Below are 15,252 nucleotides of genomic sequence, written 5' to 3'. Positions count from 1 at the left end.
TACTGAAAACAGTTTATGTCTGTAAGTCACATTCATAGCACATACATGCAGTATTTACAACCAATTCCAATTCCAAAAAAGTTGGGGCGCTGTGTAAAATGTATATACAAACAGAAAAGAATGATTTGCATATCTCCCAAACCCAAATTTTATTCACAGTGGAACATTAACAACATATCAGATGCTGAAACTGAGACATTTTACCATGAAAAATATTAGCTCATTTTGAATTTAATGGCAGCAAAAAAATTCAAAAAAGTAGGGACAGGGTAACAAAAAGTCTAGAAAAGTAAAAACAGCTGAAGGAGTATTGTGCAACTAACTGGGTTAGAGTCTCTCAGAAGTAAAGATGTGCAGAAGCATCTAAAAATTGTGGAACCACTGATTAGAAAAAAAGACCCTCCACATAAAATTGGTGGAAACATTTGAGAAATCATTGTCAGTCTACACAGTTCACCGTGCCATCCACAGATGCAAGTTAAAACTGTAGCATGCAAAGAAGAATCCATATTTGAACAAATGAATTAAGAATAAACCTACTTCTACACACACCACTACACCAATGGACATCCCAAATCAAAAGTTGAAGTTTCTATTGTACCTTGCATTCTGTCTGGTTGCCCTGCAGCTTTTTTCCTTTCCTGGTGAGCCACATAAGTAAAACCTGGATCTTATCCCACTCTCCCCTATTGTTTCCAGTCTTGATTCTAGGCTGAGACAGCCTAACCTTACTAAAAAAAGAAGCAAAAAGGGATCTAACAATGTTAACTTTGCACTTAGGTTGACATAATTGACCCTAATGTCACTTAATGACGACATTCATAAATATCCATAAAGCCTCATTAATGAGAATGACAGGTGTCATGTCAGTCTTATGCATACCCCTTCAGCTAAAGTGTTACCGAATCCTATACTAGACAAAAATGTAACAACATTCCTCTACCAAAACTCCAGCAACTTGTCTCCTCACTTCCAAGATGTTTACAGAGTGTTAAAGAAGAGGAGATGCTAAACAATGGTAGACATGCCCCTGTCCCTGCTTTTTTGAAATGTGTTGCTCCCACCAGATCCAAATGAGCTATAATTTTTCATCAATGGTTAAAATGTCTCAGTTTTAACATATAAGCATATAAGCAGGGACAACCTGATTTTAATTTAACTTACATTATACAGTGTCCAAAACTTTTTTTTGGAATTTGGGTTGCATTTTGCAGTATTTATATGGCTTGGTCTATCTCCTAGGAAGGACCAAATCCTCATTATGAAACAGTATCTGCTGTTTAATTGAGCTAACACTGAAGTGTCATGGAAACGCCTGATAATCTTTAAACATCATACAGTATCTGAGACAAAAACAAGGACAGTTTAGTTTCTAAGTCATCAGTGCACAGTGAGAGCATGCCAAATGTCAGAGCTCATTAAATACTATGAGATTAATCTCACCATGTCAATACAGCGTCTAATTAAACAGCAGGTCATATGGGATTCTCAGCAGTCAACACAACAATGAGAAACAAGCTGCCATGTGAGAAAGCTGCTGCTGCAATGCCACCATGTGGTTGATAACATCAACTGAAGTCAAGAAAACTACTGTCAGGAAAATCTGTCAACATTTTAGAGATTTATTTAGCAAAAACAGCCCACAAAGCATGTCAAATCATCTGTGAAAACTGCTAAAAAATTGTGTGATAATGGTTTTAACATGATTATGTGTTTAAACTAAAGACCAAATGACAAATTATTCCTGCTGGCAGTGAGAAACAGAAAATCATTAAATGTTGCCTTGAGGGAAATTAAGCGACACAGATAAAGATTCCAGCCTAAGTGTCCCTGTTTGGCACATTAGTGGAAACTGAGCGTATCTTAATAAGACGAGTGCACTGATATGGGACTCAGGGGTTGATTTAGGGCAGGATGAAGTAGCAGTAGAGCAGGATCCACAGGACCAGGAGTACTTCCAGCTCTAATGCGGTTACGTCACAAGAGGCCGCTAGAGATTCAAGAGTCAGTCCTCTACCTCTGCTGGGAAGAAGATAAAACATACAAGTGTTAAGATCAGCCAGAGTTCAGGTTTTCATGTTCAATGAAAAGTACATAGCGGCATGAAACTTTAAGTGGAATTTTCTTAACATTATTTTTTTGTGTCAGTATACTGTAACTGGGAAAGTTTATTGTTATTTTAGGGGTGTCAAATGACTGACATTTTTAAATGTGATTAGTCTCAGACTGTAGATTTGACAAAAATCAAACAGGTTCATCTTTGATAAATATTACTGTCAAAAGATTTTATGGTAAAACAATATCAGCGCAAAGAAGATATCAGTGCAAAGAGGATATTAGTGTTAAGAAAATATCAGTGCAAAGAAGATAGTGCAAAGAAAATATCAGTGCAAAGAAGATATCAGTGCAAAGAAAATATCAGTGCAAAGAAGATATCAGTGCAAAGAAAATATTAGTGCAAAGAGGATATTAGTGCAAAGAGGATATTAGTGTTAAGAAAATATTAATGCAAAGAGAATATTAGTGCAAAGAAAATATCAGTGCAAAGAGAATAGTAGTGCAAAAAGGATATTAGTGCAAAAAAGATATTAGTGCAAAGAAGATATTTCAGTCAGGAACACCCTTATCACACATTTAACTATTTTACTGAAAACTGGATTTACAGATTTACTTGGTGGTAAAACTGCTCCCTGGTTAGTCAGAATGCTTTGAATTTCCTCGAAGCACCTGGTGAGAAACCCCCATATAGATACAGTAGATACATTTATGACAATGCCCATTGAATACAATACAATTAGCTCAAAACCCATCAATCCATAAAAGCATGAATTTGAATATGAGGGTGCAACAAGCTTTACGCTATAAAGGAGGAGGCTGGGGTGGAGGAAGTTAAGCTTTGCCAGCAGCAGCGTGGTGCATCAGCATTAATGCAAGCAGGGATTATTGAGAAGTACATCATATTTATATACACCGCTGTGTTGAGACAAAGAGCTGTGATTGGCTGTGGGGGCTGGAAGGTGATAATAAGAGTAAGCAGGCCATCAGCTGATCCCAGCAGGGTGTATGACTACCCTGTCCTGCATGAAGTAGCGCAAGATTTCATTAATGCAAAGAAGATATTGAAAATTAGTACCTTTCTCAAAATTATATATATATCTCATTTCGTCTCATCTTTTCTCATTCTCGTGAGCCTAAATCTTGTCTCGCCTTGTCTCATGGGCAAAGTTTCTCATCACACTCTTAATGCAATAAACATGATTTATATCACCTTTATTGCATTTCAAAATTCCACTATTTTATATTTAAGAATGATGTTTCATTTTGTCTTACTCTAAAGCTTGCCGTTCTCTATCTGAATTTCAGCTGATTTAGACACAAATTTTGTGTTTTATGACTCACTTGGAAGGCGGGCCAACTTTCTGCCTGATTATGTGTTGTCTGTTGTATGGTGTACATGGGTGCATGACAGCCAACCCCAGCTTGACCAGCTGCTCCTGACTGGTTGGATGTACATTACTGTGCAGAACTTTTAGGCTTGTTTGGGCGAAAAATAAATAGATGTGGTGGGTAAGCCCATTTGAGGGCACCATTGACACAACTCCAGTAGTGTTGAAGTTATTAGAGAATGTCAGAGAATTACCCGAGTTATGCAAGAGGGTCTGGCTGTAGCCCTCGAGCAAACCTCTACACTGGGGCATTCAGCTGGAGGCCTCAACGCTGGGGCGAAACCTCTGCACTAGGGCGTGACATCATTGCCCAAGCCTACGCTGGGGCATGCAGCGTGTTAGCTGTTGTTAGCATGACTACACCAATGTGCTTATGAGACCTTAGCATAGGCCCGTACGCTGGGGGTCTATGGTGGGGCGTGCAGCAGCACACCCCGACCCCTACGCTGGGGAAAAGCCCCAGCATACGGGTCTATGCTGGGCCGTGCAGACGCCGACCCAAAGCCCCAGTGTACAGGTCAACACTGGGCCGTGCAGTAGCAGAAGCTGACCCATATGCTGGGGCTTTGCCCCAGTGTACAGGTCTACGCTATTAAAACCTGATTGCTTCGGTTTAGGCGTTAAAATCCGAGTGGTTATATTTAGGCATTAAAACCCGACTGGTTAGATTTAGGGTCAGCCTGTCGGCAAGTGGATAAAGCTGAAATTTTGTCACGGGTAATATGTCATCGCCCCAGCGTAGAGGTCCATGGCTTGGGCAATGTACATCATGCCCCAGCGCAGAGGTTTCGCCCCAGTGCAGAGGTCTCCAGCTGAACACCCCAGCGTAGAGGTTTGCTCGAGGGCTGCAGCCAGATGCCTCTCGAGTTTTGGAAAAATTATCTGTTGAAAAAAATAAAGTCCACACCCTTAGGTTGTTGTAAAGGATGGATGTGGTGAGTAAGCATGGCCGAGGGTACTGTCTGGGCAGGTAGTAGGGTTGCCACCAGCCCTGGGTTGTGCTGTAGATGTCTTAAGGGCCCAAAAGCAGGCGCTCTTCAGGCGTATCACCATGGGTGAAAAGGCTACCGAGCGGTATGTGTGTGTTCACATGTGTCGAGCCTGACATTCCACCATGATTGTTGTAGAGTCAGCTTGACATGGCACAGTGTACGTTAGGCTTTCTATGTAAGCCCATCCAAAATTGTAATCCTGGAGCCACACATACTATTTGGGCGTATTATTTGGACAAACAGTCATTTGTGATGAACCTCTACTCTGGACACACATCCCTCCCTAACCCTCTGCTATTGGAGGAGAGAAATCTGACCTAAAATCTGTCTTAAATCATGCAACATGTAACCAGCCTACCTCAGAAAAACAGAGAAAAAAACGATGCATTTCAGATGTCAGTGCAATAAGCCTCTGTAGTGCTATGTTAAAATGGAAAGCTGGACATGTAGTTTATAGAAGAGGAGAGCGGTACATTTGTGTTTTTATTTGTAATTTAATTTTGCCATCTAAAAATGATCTACACCTACCTGAATGACTGAGATGTTGCACTGCCAGCAGGAGTCCGGTAGTCATCACCACCATGGACCTTGACGCCTCCATTAGTGTCATTTCTGGGGGATGTTTTGCATTGACGTACCATTGTTTCTGCTGTCCTGTGAGTCAGTCTTTGTCTGTTAACCTGAAGTTCCCAGTCTTCCTCCACTTCTGTTAAAACTTGATCAAAATCAATCAAATGTTTGACTCTGTTGCTGTAATCTTCCATGCTGTCATCCTTAGAATGTAAATCATGCATTGTGGAGGCTTCGTCTTTGCCACTAATCTCTTCTTCTGTGTTAAATCCAGCTGTACTGTCCCCTTTGACTTCAACTACAGGCCTTTCAGATAATGTTTTTTGATTAACTTCTACTTTGGAACTTTCTTTGTTGAAAACATTTGGTCCACTTCCAGTCTCATCCCTAGTGGCCTCTTCCATTTTTTCTTCTTTATCGACTTCAACGTGATTTGTTTCCTCTGTTTTATCATGTTGAGCCTGAGTTTTATCATTTTGACGTGTCATTAAATTAGCTCTTTCTGTCCTCTTCTTCATCCTGTCTTCATCAAAATCATTGCTTCGCCCTTCAATAGCCCCTTCCTGTCTCTCTATATATCTGCTTTCTGTCTCTGGCTCCATGTCAAACCCTGCTCCACTGTTTTCCATCTCTTTAGACCTTATGTCTTTACATCCATTGGCTTTTAGATTCTCATGTGCTTCCACATGTGTTGACTCCTCAGTCGGCTGTCCATTCAGGAGCATCTCTTCTGCCGTTTCCTCTTCCACTCTTGGTACTTTCCTCTTTAGCTGACTAGGTTGAAGCTCCTCTTTATTAAGCTCCAGGATGTACCTGTAGGCCTCCTCTTCATCTGAGTCCAGAGCTGACAAGTTGTAGATTCCTTCATCAGAGCTCAAAGAGAAGCGATTTTCATCCACTCCTGGTTTGCTGTAGCCTTGACCCATAGAAGCTTTCTCCATCCATGACCGAATCTCTTGGCTGGTGACGCCTGCAACCAGAGGACTCGGTGGCTTGAAAGCACTTTTACCTTTGCCTCTCATTCTGGAGAACGTCGAGGTCAAAGACCCGCCTGCAGGATGTTCAGTGATGTCTTGGCTATGATAGGTTGAGAGGATGTCACCACAGCTGGAGGAGAGGTCAGGACGGCTGCTCCCAGAGGGTCTTCTGGACCAGCGTTTCCACAGTCCCTGCTCGCTGCTCATTTCAAAACCTTTGAGCAAAGCTTTGGCCTCTGGATCATCAGTGTGGATCTCTCCAAAAGTGACAGACTCAAGAGATCCAAAACTTGGGATGCCAGGAACTTCAACTTCAGTTGCATTGCTCTGTAAGAAAGGATTTACGAGTTCTTAACAAATTATATATGTGAAAAGAATGAAAGTGTCTTTAAGTTTAGCCAGTCCAAATACATTGACCCTCATTAACTAACCATGCTCAAGAAAAGTGTCTTTAAACCCACTTATGCTGTTTTTAAGAGGTTCCAACATTCACTCAAGTTTCATCATCCATCTTTTTCTGTTTGCTTTATACACTATATGGACAAAAGTATTTGGCCACACCTGTTAGTTATTGAATTCAGGTGTTTCAGGTGCTGTGATGGATGGCACCTTTGCAGTAAGACAGGTCGTGAAATTGTATGCCTAATGGATATTCCACAGTCAACTGTAAGAGATATTATTAGAAAGTGGAAGCCTTTCGATACAACAGCAACTCAGCCACGAAGAGGAGGACCATGGAAACCACAGAGCAGGGTTAACGACTGCTAAAGCGCATGGAGGTGTTAAAGTCACCAGCGTTGCAACTCTGTGGCAACAGTTTGGGAAGGCTCTCTCCTAATCCAACATGGCCGTGTCCCAGTGCACAAAGCAAAGACTGTAAAGTCATTGTTTGATAAGTTTAGTGTAGAAGAACTTGACTGTCCTGCACAGAGCCTTGACCTCAGCCCCATCAAGCACCTTTGGGATGGCCTGGAACGGAGATTGGCCAACACCCATGCCTGACCTCATAAATGCTCTAAAGAATGAATGGGCACAAATTCCCACAGAAACACTCCAAAATCTTGCCTTCCAAGAAGAGTGGAGGCTGTTATAGATGCAAAAGAGGGATTAACTCCATGTTAAAGTACATGTATTTGAATGCATGGCAATACAGTCCCTGTTGGTATATTGGTCTGACTGCTGAATACTTTTTTCTGTATAGTTTATCTAAGCACACTAAAGAGCTCTGTTATGTATGTTTGAGCTCTGAAAAAGTTACCAATTTTGCAGTTTATCAACACTTAAACATGATAATTTAAGAAAGACAACTTTCAATTCCAAGTTCTATTTTACTGCTATTCTATCAAACTAGCACTTTCATATTTTCAAGTCACATATATAAATACATGGCTTATATAACCAACTGTTTTTTAAACTAGAAAAAAACTTTTGCCCCCTCACACAGGGGTATTTAACTGTGTTTACCATCTTTTAACAGAGTGGGGGGTGGGGGTTGAGACTTGCTTATTGCCTCTTAGAAGAGCATCATAACTGAAACTCACCACATCTGAATATTTTTAAATGTCACTAACCTGGTGTAGCTTAACCTGGAAACCACTTACAGACAGTGTTTGGGAAAGGGCAGAGCCCTTGAAAAAACCCAGAGGGTGATTGGATGAACGTTCTGTCTGTCACATCTTTACGGGCCAATCAGAGCAACCAAACCTGTGACATTGTCGCCCCTACTTAGGTGCTTGTGCGCAGCTACCGAGGATTAACTCCATATAGAACTGCATAATGCAAACCATGGTGACTATAGACATGTCAGTACACAACTTTTGTCATTTTTCAAAAGAAAACACCTCAATGCTGTTCTTTGTTCTTCTTTTAATGAAGAAATGTCATCAAGTTCTGATAAAACTGGTACTTTAGCAGCATCCACGCTAATCTCTTCTGTTGCTGCTTGCTTACATCATGACTCCGCCCCGCCCGAAAGTACTGCCCATTGTCGCTGATTGGTCCTGTCACTTTCTAACCGGACCCAAACGGTTCAGACAGGAGCTTTGCAAGATGGATTCGCCAGTGAGAAACATGGAAATGGGTGTATCCATCTGCTTTGCAAGGTTACTTATGTCCTCTTTGCACCAATATCTTCTTTGCACTAATATTTTTGTTGCATAAATATCTTTGCACTAATATCTTCTTTGCACTAATATCTTTTTTGCATTAATATCTTTGCACTAATATCCTCTTTGCACTAATATCTTTTTTGCACTAATATCTTTTTTGCACTAATATCTTTGCACTAATATCCTCTTTGCACTAATATCTTTTTTGCACTAATATCCTCTTTGCACTAATATCTTTTTTGTATTAATGGGCGTATCCATCTGCTTTGCAAGGTTAACCCTTTTTCGTTTTAGTCTAGTTTTAGTCAACGAAAACTCAAAACATTTCAGTTTTGTCCATAAAAAGTTCTCACATTTTGGTCTTTACTTTTAGTCTAAACATATATTTTCTTGCCTAAATCTGGTGTCTCCTATAAACTCTGCTAAACCTGGGGTCCCTGCTTTCTACAGCTGAGAGGCAGAATAGCTATAGATGCATAGTTTTTTGGCAGATTTACTCACAGTGGAGAAATATCACAAATTTTGAATGTCTGACAAAAACTACATTTTTTAGTCTAGTTTTAGTCACTTTGATGAAAACTAAACTTAGTTTTTGCCAGTTTTAGTCATCACAGATATATTTTTGTTAGTCTTAGTCTAGTTTTTGTCATGGAAATAAAGGCTGTAGACGGATAGTTTTAGCCATAGTTTTAGGCAACCAAATTAACATTGCACTGTATACCATTTTACCACATATTAAACCTGTAATTTGCTAAAACAAAGACATTTGGACCTAAGTGTTTGGGCCAGGGGTCCCCCCAGGGACTTTTTTGGATAATCAAAAGCAATTTGATGACTTTTATTCACTCTTGGCCTCTTGTTTTCATTCAAAATACACCGTTTTATATCCGAAAGTGACTTTAGATGTATATTTCTTCGTATTCAATGCACACCTTTTATTTCTTGAGGCCCTTTTGAACAAGAGGGCCCAACCTGGGGTCCCGGGACTCCTAGGGGGAGTGCCAAAGATCTCAGAGGGGTGCTGGGCCCTGTCTGCCCTGAGGTTGTCAAAATAAGATGTACATATTTCTTAACATTATGTATAGAAAAATATTGTACGACAGCCTAGGGCCACCCTACAAGATGTTTTTTTAAAACATCAAAGGGATCCGCTTATTTTTGAGAAAAAATATCAACATTTTTGAGAAAAAAAAAACATTTCTGAGGTTAAAAAAAACAGTTGGATATTTACAGGAAAAACAGTGAAATTTCCAAGTTCAAAAAGTGGGTAATTTTGACATTGTAAACTAAAAAATTTAAAGATTTTAAAATCACAAATTTACAACAATGTAAAGTCAAAAATCATAAGACAACAAACTGAAAATCTGCTTGGATAACATCTGTTTACAGAAATGTGTATTCTAAGAGTAGATGATATTGATAATGTGATGGTTCTGGCTTAAAACCACAAGTACTTCCTCATTGTTCAGTCCTATTCAGAAGTATCATTTGATAAGGCTCTCAACTGCAGGAAAACAGCTTCTATATTTTATATTTATTACCTTTTACATTCTTTTTTCTAAATGTTATATTCTACATAATATTGATGGTCCTTATATGCCATTGTAATAATGGATAGTTTATACATTGATCTTTTAAGATTTAAGAAGGCCTATTCAGTTGGGATTTTATTAATGAAAATAAGTAAAATTCATGTTTAATTATTCCAAGTGGGTCCAGGGGGCCGGCTTAGCTTTTCTGGGATACAAGTTTGGGGGTCCCATAAGAAAAATGTCTGGGAACTAAGGGCCTAAAAAAATGCCTGTGCTCATCTTAACAGGAAAGCAAAAACTCACCTTCTCCATGCCTGAACAATGCACCAGAAACATGGACACGTAGGTGATGATAGACTTCTCATCAGGTGAGGAACACAGCACATCTACAGAGAGAAGACTACATTGTTTTAAACCTGATTAAGAGTAAAGACTTTTAAAAACCCTCTGTTGAAGGGACAGTTAATGGAGCTAAGGACAAGTGGGAATACAAAAAGAAAGCTAAAATCTTAGCAATAAACTTTGCTGCTAGCAATGATATCTTCTATGTTGCTCTGCATAGTGAGAGCTGCCTCTAATGTACTGCTGTGGCTGCATGATGGGTAGTATCAGTACACTGTGGTGGGCCTGTAGCAATGTCTTAGTGTAGGTGCAGTGGAAGTACTGTTTAGGTGAAACTACAGATGGATGTTTACCTTTAAAACAAATCAATATGAATTACTTTATATTCAGTTGGTGTTTACCTTCAGGTTCCAACAGAGGTGGTATACCCAGACTGTGATGGGCTATATTGAAAGCCAACTGAATGTTTTCTTTTGGATCTCTAGCCAGACTCTCCCTCAGGTCAACCAAGGCAGGGTTTATTGACTTAATCATAGCCAGGAATGCAAGCCCACTCCTCCAGCTCCTCCCGAAATCATGCACCTCCACCCCAAAACTGAAATTACAAAACAGAAACGAATGTTGCTTCACCAGTGAGGTGAGACTATCTCGTGTTTAGATCGCAACGTTTGGTTCACAAAAAAGTCAAGTTCACTCTTACTTTAATGTGCATCTCTGGGCCCACCGCAGGAGGATCTTTATTGCTTTCCCATGATACCTTGGCTTCCTGCTAGCCCTTCTGACTTTGCTCTGCAGGTCTGTGCAGGAGTAGCTGCTGAAGTCATTCAGCTGGGGTGTGAGGTCACTGGAAGGGCAGCCACTCATTGATAAGGAAGAGAGGCTTGTAGACAGACGCCTCTGGAGGTCGCCTGTGACCTCCTTCACCTTTTAAAAGTAGAACAGCAGAGAGTATGTGAGGTCAGTGTCAAAGACAAGCACCTAAGAAAGCAAAAATAAGACATGCTGGTTATGTTATACTGGTTAATGATGTTGATAAACCTGCCTGAAAATGTAGGATGATGTTCCAGATGAGGCTGAGAACAACAGAGGGAACACCATCAGCAATACTGGACGCATCGATGCCAAGGAGCTTCACCTGGAGAGCAGGGCGGAGGCATCGTCTGAATGGTATTCTTCCAGATTTGGATACAAGCTGAATACATGTCTGAGCACTGTAACCGTACTGAGTCAAAGTAAATAGACTCACATGTCTATCATCCAGGAAAATCAGGGCCTTGGAAATGTTGTTCAGTCTGAAAATGTGGTGAGAGGAGGACCGATACCTGTAAAGCTAGAGAAATTGTTGAAAGCGATGCTTAAAGGCATTTTTGAACATTTTTGGAAAGCTTCTTTTGCTCTGGTAAGAACACAGATACCACTCTCAAATACGTAGGGTTTTGAAATATTCTAATATTAATTTATTTACAAAATGGAAAAGTTAATGTGACCATTATTATCTCATCTTAAATCATATTTACCAGAGACTTGTAATGTGGTACTTCCACCAGATGGTGGGTGTAGAGAGAGAGAGTTAGCGTCACGTAAGACTACAACCCCATTCCAAAAAAGTTAGGGGAACTGCGTAAAATGCAATAAAAAACAAAACACAATGACTGCCAAATCTCATAAACCCATATTTTATTCACAGTAGAAAGAAAACAACATATCAGATTACCATTTCATGAAAAGTAATAGTTAATTTGGAAATTAATTTCCATTTTTAGCTCTTTAAACATGTCTCAAAAAAGTAGGGACAGGGCCATGTTTACCTTTGTGTAGCACCCCCTTTTCACTTAACCACAGTTTATAAATGTGTGGGAAGTGAGGAGGCCAGTTGCTGGAGTTCTGGGAGAGGAATGTTGTCCCATTCTTGTCTGGTGTATGATTCTAGCAGCTCAACAGTCCTGGGTCTTTGCCAGATTTTTTTATTTTATGTTTTCTATGGGTGAAGGTCTAGACTGTAGGCAGGCCAGTTCAGCATCCTACTCTACTACTGTGAAGCCATGCTGTTGTGATGGATGTGGTATGTGATTAGCATTGTCTGGCCTACATATGCAAGACTTTTTATAACAGAGACGTTGTCTGGATGTGAGCAAATGTTGCTCTAAAACCTCTATATACTTTTCAGTACTGATAGGGATGGGGCAAAAGGAGGCTTGAAACGTAAGTGGTACTAATAAAAACAGCTAGAGGAGCATTTCGCAACTAACTGGATTAATTTACACAAGGTCAGTAACATGACTTTGTATAAAAGGAGCATTTTAGAGAGGAAGATTCTCTCAGAAGTAAAGATGGGCAGAGGTTCACCAATCTGCAAAAAAATCTGCTCCTTAAAATTGTGGAACAATTTCAGAAAAATGTTTCTAATCATAAAACTGCAACAACAAGGAATGTTTCACTATCTACAGCAGTGCTTCTGAAAGTGTGGGTCTCAAGAGGTCATTTATAATAACTGAAAATCACAGAAATAAAAAAAAATGAAATCACAGTTTGAATGATCATAAAACACTCGATTCCATGTAATCATTCTTAGTATCAGAAGTAACAAAACACAGCCTGTAGTTTTCTCCAATCAGAAGTTAAAGCTATATCATGTAAAGAAGAAGACACGTGTAAGCACGATCCAGAAGCTCTGCTCCCATCTCTGGGGCAAAGCTCTGGGGCAAAAACGGGAAAACTGTTCTGTGGTCAGATGAATCAAAATGTTAAAATCTTTTGAACACCAAAGGCGCTGTGTGCTGTGCAGAAAAGAGGAGAGAGATTATCCCAATTGTAATCAGCACACAGTTCAAAAGCCTGCATCTCTGATGGTATGGGGTTGCATTAGTGCTTATAGCGTGGGCAGCTGAAACATCTGGAAAGGAACTATCAATGCTGAAAGGTATATAGAGGATATAGAGGGACACATGCTCCCATTCAGACAACGTACCTTTTAGGGAAGCATATTTCATATTGCATATTTCAGCAAGACAATGTTAAACCACATACCACATCATTCACAACAGCATGGCTTCACAGTAGAAGAGTCTAGGTGCTGAACTGGCCCGCCTGCACCCCCACCAATAGAAAACACTTAGTGTATCATAAAAAAAAAAAATCTGACAATAAAGACCCAGGACTAGTAGCTAAAATCCTACACCAGACAATAATGGGACAACATTCCTCTCCTAAAACTCCAGCAACTGGTCTCCTCACTTCCCAGATGTTTACAGACTGTTGTTAAAGAAGAGGGGATGCTACACAATAGTAAACATGGCCCTGTCCCTACTTTTTTGTATTTATTGCTGCCATCAAATTCAAAATGAGCTAAAATTTTTCCTCAAATGCTAAAATGTCACAGCTTCAACATCTGATATGTTGTTGATTTTCTACTGTGAATAAAATATGGATTCATGAGATTTGCCAATCATTGCATTTTAGCATCCCAACTTTTTTGAATTGGTGTTGGACATTATCTCAGACAGCAGAGATGTTAGGGGATTAGCAAAGCATTTCTAAACCTAAGAGAAAATATATTTTCCTCAGACACATTCAATTACAAACCCCATTTACAAAAAAGTTGGGACATTATGTATGATGGGAATATAAACAGTATGTGATTTGTAAAGTCTATATTGATTAGCCATATTCTGAATTTGATGTTCCAAAAAAGTTGGGACAGGATCATGTTTACCACTGTGTTGCATCACCTTTTCTTCTAATGATACTCTGTAAGGGCATGATACATTTGCATGACACATTTTCAAAAGTAGACAGGTCTAGACTGCTTGCAGGCCCTTACTCTTTTATTGTGAAGCCATGTTGTTGTAACTTGTGCAGAATGTGGCACGTTTGTGTTTTAGATTCTTATGATTTAAGTGATTCTTAGGACTCACAAACAGGAAACAAAAGACTATGACTCTTACTAGTTTGCACCCAGACAGCTCCTCCAGCAGAGCCATGAGTATCCTGCCATCCTGAATGTCTGTGAACAGATCGTGCACTTCAACCACAGGATCACACTGCAAATAGGAAATAATTAACATTATTTCTGAATGCACTGTGACACTTGAGCACAAACTACATTGTCTTATAACTTACTCTCCGCAGCAGAGCATTTATCCACCTGGTGAACGTTCTGCACCGCACTGCTTTCTTCTCATCTGCTGGAAAAACAAAGAAGGGACTTGGCACAGAGGGTAGTGTTGTTTTCCTATTAAAAACACTTACAACATTTACCAAAGGCTGCTCACGCAGGAGATTTTGACACCTTTAAGATGACTGGATCAGTCATTTTACGCCCTTTAAGTCAAATATAATGTAACACAACATTCCTTAGAAGCTGATCATCAACAAGTGAGACACCCTTGTATGATTGGGCAACGAGATGAAATAATGCCGGAGCCACCCACTTGGAAAATGAAGAAATTAAGAAATGCAGGTATAGGGAGGAAGACAAAAAATGTCATATTTCCCAAGAAAATTACATTTTAAGTGTGTCATAACATAATTTATCCTTATCACACAGTGGTTTAGTATCAGCTATCATCAATTAGAGATTTTCCTGTTATTTACCTTGTGACTGCTGATTTTGCTTACCGCTGATGTCTCCCACTGACCTCTCCTGTGGCTCACCGTTGACCTTGTCCTGCATTCTCATTTAAAGTCACCTCCACTTAAGATCCATTGACAAGATAAGAGAAGAAAACCTTCTAATGTCGGGCTCATGTAGCTGTTGGAGGTCCTCATAGGTGTCCTCACATACTACGAATGAAGAAAAGGCAGAGAGCAGCGGTGTGTCTTGCCTGAACATGCTGAAACCTCCTTCCTAGATGTTGATCAACTTTATCTTCCACTCCCCTGAGACAGCTACACCTGAATCCTATTGGCAGGCTGTGGTTCAAAATAAACACTTCTTTGGCAGCATGGAGTCGTCTTCAGTAAGAGTGAAGAAATCAGCTGGCATCAGTGTTTGGAGTCGTCTGTGTTGTTGGTTGGTTTCCCTCCAGAGGCCTGTAAAACATCTTTATGACAGTCATGGCAGTGTTCGCAAGAGGAGGCATGTCAGCTCAGACTGTGGGTTTTTGTTTTTTTTTTGGGGGGGGGGGGGTTATTTTATTGTATTTTACGGTAACATTTCTGTGCTCTGCTGCTTGTTTGTCTCCATACATCAGCCCTGTGATTGACTGGAGACCAGGTCAGGATGTACCCACCTTGTGCCCAGTGTCGATAGGGACTGGCTTAGGCAGTGCATTTTTGCAAACATT

General features: G+C 40.1%; 1 protein-coding gene across 5 annotated transcripts; it reads right to left on the bottom strand.

Annotated features, from left to right (window-relative positions):
- Positions 1-266: 266 nt before the first annotated feature.
- clmnb (calmin b) lies at positions 267-14,778 on the bottom strand. 5 transcript variants are annotated; one of them, XM_041804797.1, is made up of 10 exons: positions 14,561-14,778; positions 14,087-14,151; positions 13,912-14,007; positions 11,214-11,297; positions 11,010-11,102; positions 10,668-10,891; positions 10,369-10,562; positions 9,929-10,011; positions 4,967-6,312; positions 267-2,022 (listed from the first exon to the last, which is right to left on the bottom strand). In XM_041804797.1, exons 1-10 carry the CDS (start codon positions 14,643-14,645, stop codon positions 1,905-1,907), a joined length of 2,388 nt encoding a protein of 795 aa, XP_041660731.1. In that variant the 5' UTR covers positions 14,646-14,778; the 3' UTR covers positions 267-1,904. The 5 variants fall into 5 exon arrangements, with proteins under 5 accessions (XP_041660731.1, XP_041660734.1, XP_041660736.1 ...); XM_041804800.1 differs by having other exon boundaries at positions 267-2,019; XM_041804802.1 differs by having other exon boundaries at positions 13,912-13,970.
- Between the last annotated feature and the right edge of the window lie 474 nt (positions 14,779-15,252).

This window comes from Cheilinus undulatus, linkage group 14 (genome assembly GCF_018320785.1).
Source record: "Cheilinus undulatus linkage group 14, ASM1832078v1, whole genome shotgun sequence".
Classification (NCBI taxonomy): domain Eukaryota; kingdom Metazoa; phylum Chordata; class Actinopteri; order Labriformes; family Labridae; genus Cheilinus; species Cheilinus undulatus.
The sequence above is the reverse complement of the archived record's forward strand: the minus strand, read 5'-3'. Positions and strand labels throughout refer to the sequence as shown.